The 13,226-nt window shown below is 35.2% G+C and overlaps 1 protein-coding gene and 1 long non-coding RNA gene across 2 annotated transcripts; one reads left to right on the top strand and one right to left on the bottom strand.

Annotated features, from left to right (window-relative positions):
• LOC109811902 (uncharacterized) lies at positions 1–1,255 on the top strand. Its single transcript, XR_002240883.3, has 2 exons — positions 1–479; positions 608–1,255. It is a non-coding gene; the product is annotated as an uncharacterized LOC109811902 (long non-coding RNA).
• A 428-nt stretch (positions 1,256–1,683) lies between these two features.
• Positions 1,684–3,689, bottom strand: SKIP1 (SKP1 interacting partner 1). The gene is made up of 2 exons (XM_020375706.3): positions 3,227–3,689; positions 1,684–2,547 (listed from the first exon to the last, which is right to left on the bottom strand). Exons 1-2 carry the CDS (start codon positions 3,571–3,573, stop codon positions 1,974–1,976), a joined length of 921 nt encoding a protein of 306 aa, XP_020231295.1. The 5' UTR covers positions 3,574–3,689; the 3' UTR covers positions 1,684–1,973.
• Positions 3,690–13,226: the final 9,537 nt, after the last annotated feature.

Here is a 13,226-nt window from a genome sequence, read left to right as displayed (position 1 = left end):
ATACTTAGTCAATACATTTGATAAGTTTGCATAATTATTATATAAATTAAATAAAGCATCTACACGGACGTGTCTCTTTTCCACAAAGGAATCATTCTAAGAGTTATCTGATAATGACCCTTCTCTTTGATCGTTGCCCACATCAATGAAATTAATTATGTTCAAATTAATAAAGTTACCTAACGTAGTAGTTTAATCTGTGTGTTTTTAAGACTGAAACCTCATTATAAATAATGAAGTTGATTAGTAATCCAAGTGCATCTCCACAAACTCTATTTTATCTTATTGCCTTAACAGTAACTCCGACAATAGCTTGACTTGACAGTTTACATTGAATCAAGTTCAAAACATGAGCAGCAAAACCCTAGTTATGTGGTTCTTTCTGTTTTTCAGCATCCTCACATATTCAGCTTATGGAAGAACATGCACTGCAAATACCGGAAATCTTAAGACCTCCAAGCCACAAGAGGAACCAAAACGTAACCAACTTTGAACATGGCAAATTGGCAATTTGCTAGTTTTTCTTTTTCTCTCAAATTCTTCATCTATTTCTTATATCAAAATCACGTGACATTTTGATCAAAAACAATTTCTCTCTTGCATGCAGCAATGCACGGTATGATCTTGGGATCAAGCAAACCGTGCATTAAAAGAAGAGTTCAAGAATTGCATGCTGCCCTACAAAGGAGGATTTCCCGGTTAGGAAAGGCTGCAACTTATAGAGGACCAACCAACTTAAGGCCACGCAGTGTCCGGAATGCATCAAACTCATATTCAATTAAACCACCATCCTTATTCTTGGTGGCACTCGGACATCTTGTTTTTGGATTGCTTTTAGTTCCTTGCTTCTATCGAATTCCTTAGGGAAATAATTTAGATATAATAACTTAGATAATATTGATATTATTCTCTAATTAGAATTGAAATTTCATCTTGATAACTAGTTAAAATTATATATAGAACTTATCTATAGTTTGTCTATTTCCTATTGCGGAATGTTCATCTTTTATACGTTACCCAAAACATAAGTTAAGCTTTAAACTACTACCACTAAATTATTATTAGCGCACCCTAAACATAATAAGGTACACAATCGTATATATGATTAGCTAGACATGTCTGAAATCTATGGTACTCTTAGTGAATCAAATCCAGAACTCTGCAATGAGTTAGCAGTGTACTTCTGAATTTTGATTTGTATTGTTATATCGAGCACTCCTGCTCTTAGCTTTTATATATTATAAATTTTGGATCATCTCGGTAATTTTTCCATGCTTAAAGAAAAAACTCAAGGTTGGGTTTCTTAGTTGACTAGGTACTTTATATAATGTTTAGAGACATCACTTCATCTAGAACGAAACCATACATCAGAATTCGATAGAAGCACATGACTCGGCAATTATCAGCTAGTAATCTGAATAAAAATTCAGAATGGAACATTGAGAATTATCAAACATCAGAATCACAACTCACCTAAATTACTGGCTCTAATAACTCGGCAATTATCACTCACTGATTACCAATTTAAATTCTAGCTGTAGATATTGTCCTATAAGCATATATAAGGTGCAACGGTGAGGGTACTCTCTTTAAGGAAAGTAAGAAAAACGTAAAATTTAAGAACGTCAATTCCTGGGACAATTGATGGTAGGTTGCTAAGAGAAACATATAAGTAATGCAGCATTCAAAAAGAAAAAGGAAATAATTATTAATTAGAATATTAACAGGTAAATCCTTTATGAGAACTTGGGATAATGATCTTCCACACAAATACATTGCAAAATGCATGTTACTGATGGAAGGCAAATGAAGCAAGCATAAAATTACATAGACAGAGATTATAATTTCTACAATATATATTTGACTGTGGCAATAACCAGAGACCCTATTAAGATCTCCACCAAAGCAGCAGAAAGAAGATGGAGTCATGGACTCACACAGTTTACGTCTTGGATCAATCTTCCAATCACTGTTCAGATTCGGAAAATATCAGTTTGAAATCTCTCATCATACAATCTCCAATGTCCATACCTCTCAGTGTGGAAGACAGACCTGGGGATATAGAAATTTGGCTTTTTAATCTCTTTCAAGTGCACCAAACTAGAAGATGCACTTACAATGTCTCGGCTAGTTAAGTTAGCACACCCAGACAAGTCCAAGAACTCAAGGTTGGGACATCCCTCGCAAATGGTATTGATGCCCTTGGCCGATAACTTGGAGAACCTAATCTCAAGCCACTCCAGACCAGGCATGGAATCAGCAATTGCAGCAGCCTCAGATTCTCCATCTTGCGGACAAGCATTTAGATACTCATCAGGAACAATTCCTTGGTGTTGGGAAGGATCAAGCCAATTCATGAGATTTCTTTTGAGAACTTTGAGGTTGGGGCAATTTTTCCCAATCAGCACCAATGACTCATGGGTTATCTCATAACAATAGCTGATGTCCAATTCTCTGAGCTTCGGACAACTCAAAGCTATCCTAGAGATAGAATCATCAGTAACACGAGGGCAGCTTCTGATAGACAACACTTCAAGATTCGGGCATCTGAAATGGCGAGATATATTATATTAAAAAAACACACAAAAGAAGCTAAATGCTGCAATGCTATGTTATATTCACAACACTTAAATATAATATCATGGATGTTGTTAGTATTATTCACTAATCCGAATTCAAATTTTACTTTGTTAACATGCATAATAAAATATTTATTAAATATCAACACATATTATCGAAATATAATAAAACTCTAATTATGACTAGAGAACAACACCACCACAACACATATGATCCTGTACTGAAGTTTTGTCCATTAAAATACTGGAATTTCAGAACAAAAGCCTAATGAAAAAGAAAATTCATAGCATACTTTTGAAATCTTATATCCAAACAGAAGAAAATATTGCGTGTTTGGATTCATGTTAGATGATCCAAAATCACCATTGAAATACCACTTAAAGTAATTTTCTGTAAATCAAACATCCAGCTTAGCTTTTGTTTTGAGTTTAAAAAAAAAAAATTCGAATTTTGCTGCTAACTTAGCTTTTAAAAAAAAACATCCAAACATAAATTACTTCAAATCAAAATCAGCTTTAACAAAAAAAATCAATTCCATTCAAAATCAACAAACGTAAGGGACCAAAATTTGGAGACCCAATTGGGGCCAGCCTCGATTGGCGAAGGGGAAAGAAATGGGTATTGGAATATGCGAGAAAGTTGGAACCTTTGGGCGACGAGAGCAAGAGAGCGATCGGAGCAGTGGCGAATGCGTATCTGGGTGAGAGAGGATTGGGCCCATTCGACGACAGATAGAAGCATGCAATCGATTTTAGCCTCGAACTCGAGGGTCCACCAGCGAGTCAACTCGGGGAGCGAGTCGAATTGGGAATCGAGGTCGAAGACGGAGTGAAGAGAGGGTTCCTTGAAGGCACTGAACCATGACTTGCAAACGAGCATGGTGCCGCGCCATCGATCGCGGACGCTGAGTCGAGAGAGGATGTTGATGAGGCACTCGCGAGTCAACTCGCCCCAATCTGACTCGCTTTCCTTTGGCTCTGTTTCCGTTTTCATTCTCCCACGCTCACTTCTTCCTTCTGTTTCTGTTACGTTCGGATTACACAAGATATTTTTCACACACCCTATTTACTATTTAGGAATGCCATTAATCAGAGCAACTCCATCATCTGAATTCAACCAATTAAATTGGTTTCCATGTTTTTCTTAATTCGTGTTAAAATATGATATTGACCGGTTCATATATGAATTTACACTTTTTTTAAAAAAAAATTAAATTAAACTAGTTATTTATATATTATTATTTTTTAATTTGAGGTTTAATTATCTTTTTAATTTCATACATTTGAGTAATATATTTTTTTCTTCAAAATTTAAAATTTGTATTTTTAGTCTTTAAAATATCAAACATTATTATTTATGTCACTCAAATTTAAAATTTATGTTTTTAATAATTTTTTAACTTATTAAAATTAAAAATGATTAAAAGTATAAATTATTAATATTATAATTTATTAGAATTAAAAATTATTAAAAGTAGAAGTTATTAAAATTATGAATTATTAAAGCTATGTATTATTAAAATTATAATTTATTAAATTTATAACTCATTAAAATTATAAATTATTAAGTTTGTTGCTTCATAAAAATATAAATTATTAATATTATAAATTATTAGCATTATTAATTTTTATAATTATAAATTATTTTATATATAAATTTATATAATTAATAAAACAGTTTTTACATTAAAAAAAAATACATTGTTCGAAATTCGATTTCGAGGAACCGAATTACGACAGTTACAGAAAACAAGTTTACTTAGGTAAATAATTATAGAGGAGGTCCAATTTTAATTTTTTTTAAAAAAATATTATTACAGTAAATAATTCAAAGTTAGGTAGAAATCCAAATCTAGATATGAGAAATAACCGGAAGTTTTTATTTTTATTTTTTATCTTGTCATGGATATGTCCCAACCCACTAGTTCAGAGAGCTAGGAGCTATTTACATGTTAATACCTCATGATTTCTTATATAACCGCTAAAAAAGGGTAATAAATAGTTATTAAGTATGAAAAATGAATGATGTAACCTAGTTTGTTTTTACACCACGATATAACGTAGTCAAAATAGTAAAAATTAAGATGTAATTGAGGTCCTTGACCAAATCAAATTTCTGTTCCCTTTAAGTTCCTATTTTTTTCCCTCTAACATTCATGTTAAAGTAAATAAATAATATTTTCTTAAAATTTATAATTTTTTCAGAAATGTCGTATGACACCATATTATATCATATAGTTGTGCATATTACTTAGAATAGTGATTTAACATTCTAATAAATATATAAATAATTAACGATGGCAAACATAATAGTATAGACTAAATATAATAATACTATAATATTACATCCATTCCTCCTCTTTACCATTTGTTTAATGTATTTAAACCCAAATCAAAAAGTACATTCCTATAATAATCGGTGAGAACAAAGTTTTTATTTTTTAAGTATTCAAAAAGTTAATTGATATGGGAACATTTTATAGTATTAATATATTTAATACAAGCACATCACATGATTTTTTGTCTACATATAAATTTTGAAAAAAGATTGAAGCATGTTAAGTACAATATTATATTTATTTCATTTTATCACTCGTTTAAGGTTTTTATAAATAAATTAAGAAGTGTAATAAATTTTTTTTTCATGAAAAGTTTAATTACACAATTGGTCCAATATTTGCACAAACTTTATTTTTTAAGTCTCTACACAAAAAAAAATTGTTCTAGCCCCTATATCGACATATATTGAGTTTTACGATTTATTTCTTGTATTTCACTATTTTTACAATTTGATCTTGTACTTACACAACCATTATCTTTTAGATCTTGTACTAAAATTATTCATTTTAGTCCTTATTTGGACATTTTTTTTAATGTTTTAGTCTCAATCAACCTTTTTTCCCTATCTTTCTTCTCCTCACTTTATTTTACGAATTTTGTTTCTTTTAAATCATCTTACATCATGTAATTCTCATTTGCTTTAAATTGGAGAGTCTCCATGTTTCAGAGTTTAAATTTCCTTGCAAGTAGCAATTTGTTTTGACACACCATAACAGTTGGAACTTTTACATTGTTTTAATCTTGTCATATAAAACACTTGGATATGAGATGCATCAAACTCTTGCTATATCATTTTAATTATTTTAATTTTGCTTGTCAAATATTTGAATATTCGTGCCACTACTATACCAAAAAAATTTCTGAGTTTTAATCTTTATCGTCAGTTGGCGTGTAATTTGTTATCTTTTGGTTCTTTGACATTACTACAAAATTGAAAAATTGGCGGTTGTTAAAACGCCAAACATTGGAAAACTAAAATGCTTTGTTGCAAATTGCTACTTGAGTCAAATTTTGACATTTATGCATGACAGAAACATTATGAATGTATAAAATGAATTAAATGTGATTTTTCTATACAATAATATTAAAATGACGTAACAAGCCCCTGCCATTGCAAGGAATGCTACAAAGTAAAAGAATGAAAGGGGTGCTGCGTGTTGACGAAGAAACAAAGAGGAAGGATTGAAGAAGGAGCAAAAATAGAGGAGAAAGTATTGATAACAACTAAATAAAAAAGAGAATTTCTACGGTACCATGTATAAAAGAAGGGTACCGTTACTGTTGATGATGTGTCACCTACATGTAAATTCAAGTTATTTATAATTTTTTAATTATTTAAAATTTATATCCACGTTAGATAAATGGTTAATATGAAGTTCACCTTTTTTAATTTTTTTTTTCGGAATCTTTCTGTTTCTTCCCACTCTGCGGGCCAGCGAGCCAGACGGCGAAGGCGGAGACTGCGATTGCCGGCGAGTCGTGGAGGAGGAGCGTGGCAGAGAGGGAGAGGACATCAAAGCGGCCGTGGCCGGGGGTGACGGAGGGTTGACGGGTAACATACCAACACGCCAAATTCGAAAACTCCTTCATTTTCAGAGAGTAGAGTCCTAGAAGGTTGGGTAACTATCGGGTTACAATAAAAGACATGGAAACCAAGCATTGATTGTGTTTTTGCATATCTCAAAGTTTTAGGTCAAATTAAGAATACCCAGAAAGGAAAAAAATGATCTTGCTGACTCAACATGTGCACCCACTATTCACCTTTTCCTCTACCTATAAGTCCAACCCTCCATTGCACCCCGTGTTGGTTTTGTTGTGCCTACCCCATTTTCTCAAGTGTTAACCATGCCCATTTGCAGAAGGAGGCCTCACAGGAGGAGGAACTTGAGCGGATGTGCCTCTTCTTCTGCTGCAGCACAGGCTCCATTGCCACCTGACCTAGATAAGGGTGGGGTCATGGTCGAGGGTGGAGAGGAGGGAGTAGTGGAGGGCGGAGGAGGAGGGGAGGGAGGAGCAGCAAATGGCTGTGGTGAGTGTTAAACTAGAATTAAGTTTTTGGAGATTGAGTAAAAGGAAATGGAATGAATTATTCATTGACATAAGGTCTAATTAAATACAAAGTCAAATAACTGAAAGCTAGAGAATAATGCAACGTCACATCCCACTGCTAACAACTCCTATAAATCTGGGATTATTCTAAGGAATGAGAAAAAGAAACAGACTTCCTAACAAATAGGAACTTATTGAAATACAAAAGAAACTAATTATCTTAACACCCTCCCTTAAACTGAATGTCATTTATGCAATCAGTTTAAAGCTGAACTTGAGCAGATTCCAAGTAATCCACGCAACTTCTCAAATGCTTCCAGCTTTAAAGGCTTTGTCAGAATATCTGCGACTTGGTCCTCACTTCGACAGTAAACCAAATCAATGATTTTCTCGATTACAAGATCACGTAGAAAGTGATACCTCACATCTATATGCTTGCTTCTTCCATGTAAAATTGGATTTCTTGAGAGTTTGATGGTTGAACTATTATCACAATGAATTACAGTTGGCCCCTGTTGATAAAAATGTAGCTCTTCAAGGATTCTTCTCAACCATATTGCTTGACATGCAGAAGTTGCTGCAGCTATGAACTCCGCTTCAGTTGTGGACAAAGTAACAACTTGTTGCTTCTTTGATGCCCATGATATGGCACCTGAACCTATCATAAACACGTGGCCTGATGTACTCCGCCTATCATCCATATCACCAGCATAATTGCTGTCAGTGAAACCAGTCAAAATAGATCCATTAATTTTCTTATAGAAAACACCAAGATCTGTTGTTCCCTTCAAGTAGCGAAACACTCTTTTAGCAGCTTTGAGATGTAACTCCGTTGGCCTTTCCATATACCTGCTAATCAAACATACTGCATACATAATATCAGGACGAGTAGTTGTCAAATACATTAAACTTCCAACAATTCGTTTGAAGTAAGTACTGTCAACTCTTTCTCCATCAAGGTCCTTTGAGAGCTTTAATCCTGGTTCAGTTGGAGTCCCAACCGGATTACAATTTTCCATATTAAACCTCTCCAAGATCTCATGAGCATATTTTTTTTGCCCAATAAAAAATCCAGCAGCTGTTTGCACTACTTCTATACCAAGAAAATATTTCATCTTTCCCAAGTCAGTCATGTCAAAATCAGTCATCATAGAGTTCTTAAAATCAGTAAACATAGCCTCATCATTGCCCGTGAAAATAAGATCATCAACATATAAGCATACTATTAGGATCTTACCTTCTTCTCCAGACTTTATGAACAACGTGTGCTCATGTGGACATTTGTTGAAACCTGCCTTTTCAAAGTGTTCTTCTATGCAACTGTACCAGGCTCGAGGTGCCTGTTTTAGCCCGTATAAGGCCTTCTTCAATCGATAAACCTTATGTTCACTTCCTTTTATCACATAACCAGGAGGTTGCTCAATGTAGACTTCCTCAAGTAGCTCGCCATTAAGGAAAGCAGATTTCACATCTAGTTGGAAGATAGACCATGAGTTTTGTGCTGCTAAAGAAATCACCAGTCGAATTGTATCTTATCTCACAACAGGAGCAAAAACCTCTTGATAATCAACTCCATGTTCTTGATTGTAGCCTTTCACAACTAGCCTTGCTTTGAACTTGTCAATTTCTCCTTTTTCATTTAGCTTTGTCTTATAAACCCACTTCACACCAATGGTTTTTTGCCCTTTAGGAAGATCTGTTAGCTCCCATGTCCCATTTTTTTCTATAGCTTGAATCTCCACATCCATGGCTTTTTTCCACTTTTCTTCTTTTACTGCTTCTGCAAATAGTATAGGATCAGAACCTGTAAATAAGGCGAAATGAGCAGCAGTGTCCTCATCAGATAATTCATCTCCACTCACATAATCAATCATCCAAGATGGTCTTTTCCTTTGTCGTTGTGGTTCTAAGACAGATTGTTGATCTTCATTTGGAACTAAAGCACTTGTTGAAGAGCTTGGTGAGACTTTTCTTGGGGATTGAGCGGGAGGTTGAGACCCTTGACTTTCAAGAGAAGACTGCAGTGGTTGATTAACTTCCTGGCCAGCTTCCTCAAGGTCAATTGAAATCTGTTGTTGTTGTTCAGCTCTGCTCCATTCCCACATGCTTTCCTCATCAAATAGAACATCACGACTGATGATTATTTTTTTTGTAGTGGGATTATATAACCTGTACGCCTTGGATTCCTCACTAACTCCAACAAAGACACACTTCACACTTTTATCATCAAGTTTTGTTCTCTTTTCATCAGGAACATGTGCATATGCAATACATCCAAATATTTTAAAGTGGTCAACTGATGGCTTGACTTTACTCCAAGCTTGCTGTGGTGTTATATTTTTTACAGCAAGGGTAGGACTTCGGTTAAGTATGTGAACACTCCAATTGACAGCTTCTGGCCAAAAAGTCTTTGGAATATTTTTTTTCACCAACATACTTCGCACCATGTTCATAATCGTCTGATTCTTTCTTTCTGCCACACCATTTTGCTGTGGTGTGTATGCAGCAGTAAGTTGCCTCTGTATTCCATGCAATTCACAGAAACTTGCAAAGTTATGTGAGTTAAATTGACCACCACGATCTGTACGAAGAATTTGAATGTACTTGCCAGATTCTTTTTCAACTCGAGATTTAAAGCTTTTAAAGATAAGAAAAGCTTCAGATTTCTCTTGCAAGAAATAAACCCATGTTTTTCTACTATGATCATCTATGAAGATAATGAAGTACCTTTTGTTTCCATTTGATGTTGGATTGATTGGTCCGCAAATGTCTGAATGAACCAACTGTAAGATTTGTTGAGCTCTCCATGCTTTTCCATGTGGGAAAGAATCACGATGTTGTTTACCAACAATACAATCTTCACATATTTCTGTGGGGCAATTAATCTTGGGCAATCCTTCCACCATGTTCTTCTCATGTAGGGTCTTTAAGCCTTTGAAGCTTAAATGACCATAACGAAGATGCCACAACCATGTTGGATCCTGCACTCTTGTTGAGAAACACTTTTGGATATCATACTGAATGTGCATCGGAAACATACAATTCGCTGTCATTTTTGCATCTACGATTAGGCCCTTCTCTGGATGATGAATTTGGCACCGACTTTGTTGAATAATGATGATATAACCCCTCTCTTGTAGTTGACCCATACTAATGAGATTACTTTTCAAATCTGGGATATAAAACACGTTAGAAATTGTATGCACAGTGTTGTTTTTCATATGGAATTTGATATCCCCTTTCCCCATGACAGAGATGCAAGAGTTGTCTCCAAGCTTCACAGTTTCTCTAAATGTTTCATCCATATTATAAAATAATGATTTATTTCCACACATATGATTGCTGCAACCAGAATTTAAATACCACGTATCACCTGATGAATTTTCCTTCTTGTCGATGTAAGCCATCAAGAGCATTTCCCCTTCAAACTCAACAAGATTTACCTTGGTTTCCTTTTCTTTGTCAGGGCATTCATACTGGTAGTGGCCAAGCTTGTGACAGTGATAGCATTCCACCCTTGTCTTGTCAAATTGTGCATGACGTCCTCTGCCTCTGCCTCTACCTCGAAAATTGCCACGTCCTCTTCCTGTAGAAGTAGTTCCTTCATGAGTGGTGATCTTCAAGGCTTGCTCATCCACAACATAGCAGATCATTCTCTGCTCATGAACTAATAATGAGCTTTGCAATACATCAATCGAAAGACTATCAATGTCATTCGATTCTTCAATGGAGCACACCACATAGTCAAATTTACGTGTCATTAAGCGAAGGATTTTTTCAACAACTGCTACATCTTCCAACTTTTCACCATGAATACGCATCTTATTTGCAACTGACAGTGTTCGTGCAAAGTAGTCATTAACTGACTCCCCTTCCTTCATGTGGAGAATTTCAAACTCTTTGCGAAGAGCTTGAAGTTGTGCTCGTTTCACTCATGCAGTGCCTTGGTACTTCGTCTTCATCGAGTCCCAGATGTCTTTAGCAGTATCCTTCTTTAGGATGGTCTCAAGAATAGTACGATCTATTGCTTGAAATAAATAATTTTTTGTTTTCAAATCCTTCAATTTTTGATCCTCCAACGTCTTTCTTTGAGCTTCTGTCATAATTGTTCCATCAGCCGGCTTAGTGATACCGATTTCAACGAGACTCCAATACTCCTTGGATCGCAGAAAATTTTCCATCAACATACTCCAATGATCATAGTGACCATCGAAGCGTGGAATCGCAGGTTGCACAAAACCACTATCAGAAGCCATTGAATATCTTGTTGCAACAAGAGTGAAAGCTGCTGCTTTTCAAATCAGGCCCCAGTAGGGGCTCTGATACCAAATGTTAGGAAACTAGAATTAAGTTTTTGGAGATTGAGTAAAAGGAAATGGAATGAATTATTCATTGACATAAGGTCTAATTAAATACAAAGTCAAATAACTGAAAGCTAGAGAATAATGCAACGTCACATCCCACTGCTAACAACTCCTATAAATCTGGGATTATTCTAAGGAATGAGAAAAAGCAACAGACTTCCTAACAAATAGGAACTTATTGAAATACAAAAGAAACTAATTATCTTAACAGTGAGGAAGTTGAAGAAGTAGGGGGAGGGGTTGAGGCACAGGGGAGGGGAGTGGGAGACGGAGGGGTGAGGGAGAGGTGAGAGACGACGGAGGGGCGAGAGAGAGGTGGGAGACGGTGGGGAGAGGAGATCGTATAATTATAAAAATATTAATAAAAACTTAAAAATAGATAATGTAAAAATTTAAATAATAATTCTTATTTAAAAGGCTGACATGACATTTAATGATGTGTATGTACACATCAGATACACATCAGATACAGTACCAAAACCCCTCATTTTTCAGGGATACAGTAGCAACCCCCAATAAAAAATTGCTTGTACTACAATGAGTAATTTGACTAATTTCTAAACATGGGGACTAAAAGGTAACTGTAATGCAAGTATAAGGATCAAAACGTAAAATGCAACACACGTCATTGTCACGTTAGTGACATGTCAGAACCACATGATCCACTCATGCATTCATGCACCCTGTCAATAAACCAATTTTGCCCAATTCTTACGCAAAAGCTGAAAAGAATGTGCTCTTCTGCTTCTCATTCACAGAACATAACCAAATATATGGTTGTCAAAGTAAGCTTAACTTTTGCAAATCTGCAACGTGGATTGAGCTTTCTGATACTAGACGCTCTTATTGTGACATTGTGTTCTACAACAATTATCTTTTGTACTTTGGCACAAGATAGCTCTATTTAAGGATAAGATGTCAATATATTCTTAGAAATATCTTGGGTGTTAGGCCAATATGAGGTAATAGACACAAACATAATTTTCGAGAGAGATTTCGATGGTGATAAGATACATTGGAAATTTTGTAAACGACGACGGTAGCAGTTGATGAAGGATATATTTTATTATTCGATGAAACACCTCCCCTGCTTTGTCCTTACCGAACAAAGCATTTTAAACTGGAATTCAGAAAAGAAGAGATATTTAGATCAAGTTCTGTTTCTAGGTGTTAATGATCCATATCAAATTCAGTTCAAGCCTTTTCAAGATGTGAAGAAAACTTAATTTACAAATTATAGGTGGGATTAGAAGAGTTTGTTGGACTATCTATATTGGGGGACATGATTTCTCAGTGAATCTGCCAACAAGATTGATCCATCACATGCTGGTAGTTCACTGCAATAATTCCTATGAGATATTTGGCCTTATATGAGTAAGATACAAGTGTCTCCCAACTACTCTTTGACACACCTGGGTTGGATAGCTATTCTACAGAACTACTGTATAACTTTCCCTTGCAATCCGTTGGTGTGGAACTGGAAATTGGCTTGGGGGCAAGCAGCCTTATCCAGTAAAAGATCAATAGCATATTTTCATTGCTTCCTTGTTGAGACTGGTCAGTTTCAAACCAAGGAAAGGAAAATTTTGAGCTGGCCAAGATCATTGATGCTAAATTTTACATCCAACAACTCCTTCATATGCTAAATTTTCCCACTAGCACAGAATCATCCACGTAGTCAAGAATTGCAGTAAAGCTCAAACCTTTAGAGTTCAAACTTGGTGAACAGGCAATAACCTATCTTGAACCAGGAATAACCTAGAATCAATGAGACTAATATAATTTGGTATTCCATTGAGACATTGACAACTAGCCTGCTTTAATCCATAAAGGAACTTCCGTAATTTGCAAACCAGAACAGATCAGATATCTCTAAAACCTGGAGGAGGCTGAA

Source organism: Cajanus cajan, chromosome 5, assembly GCF_000230855.2.
Source record: "Cajanus cajan strain Asha chromosome 5, NIPB_CcT2T_4, whole genome shotgun sequence".
Taxonomy (NCBI): Eukaryota; Viridiplantae; Streptophyta; class Magnoliopsida; order Fabales; family Fabaceae; genus Cajanus; species Cajanus cajan.
This window is presented reverse-complemented; position numbering and strand designations above follow the sequence as displayed.

Excerpts from the sequence above, each read along its gene's own strand:
- SKIP1 (XM_020375706.3), bottom strand. The coding sequence starts at position 3,573 with ATGAAAACGGAAACAGAGCCAAAGGAAAGCGAGTCAGATTGGGGCGAG. Across the intron at positions 2,548-3,226 it reads CTTGCTCTCGTCGCCCAAAG|ATGCCCGAATCTTGAAGTGT; the intron begins GTTCCAACTTTC and ends TCGCCATTTCAG.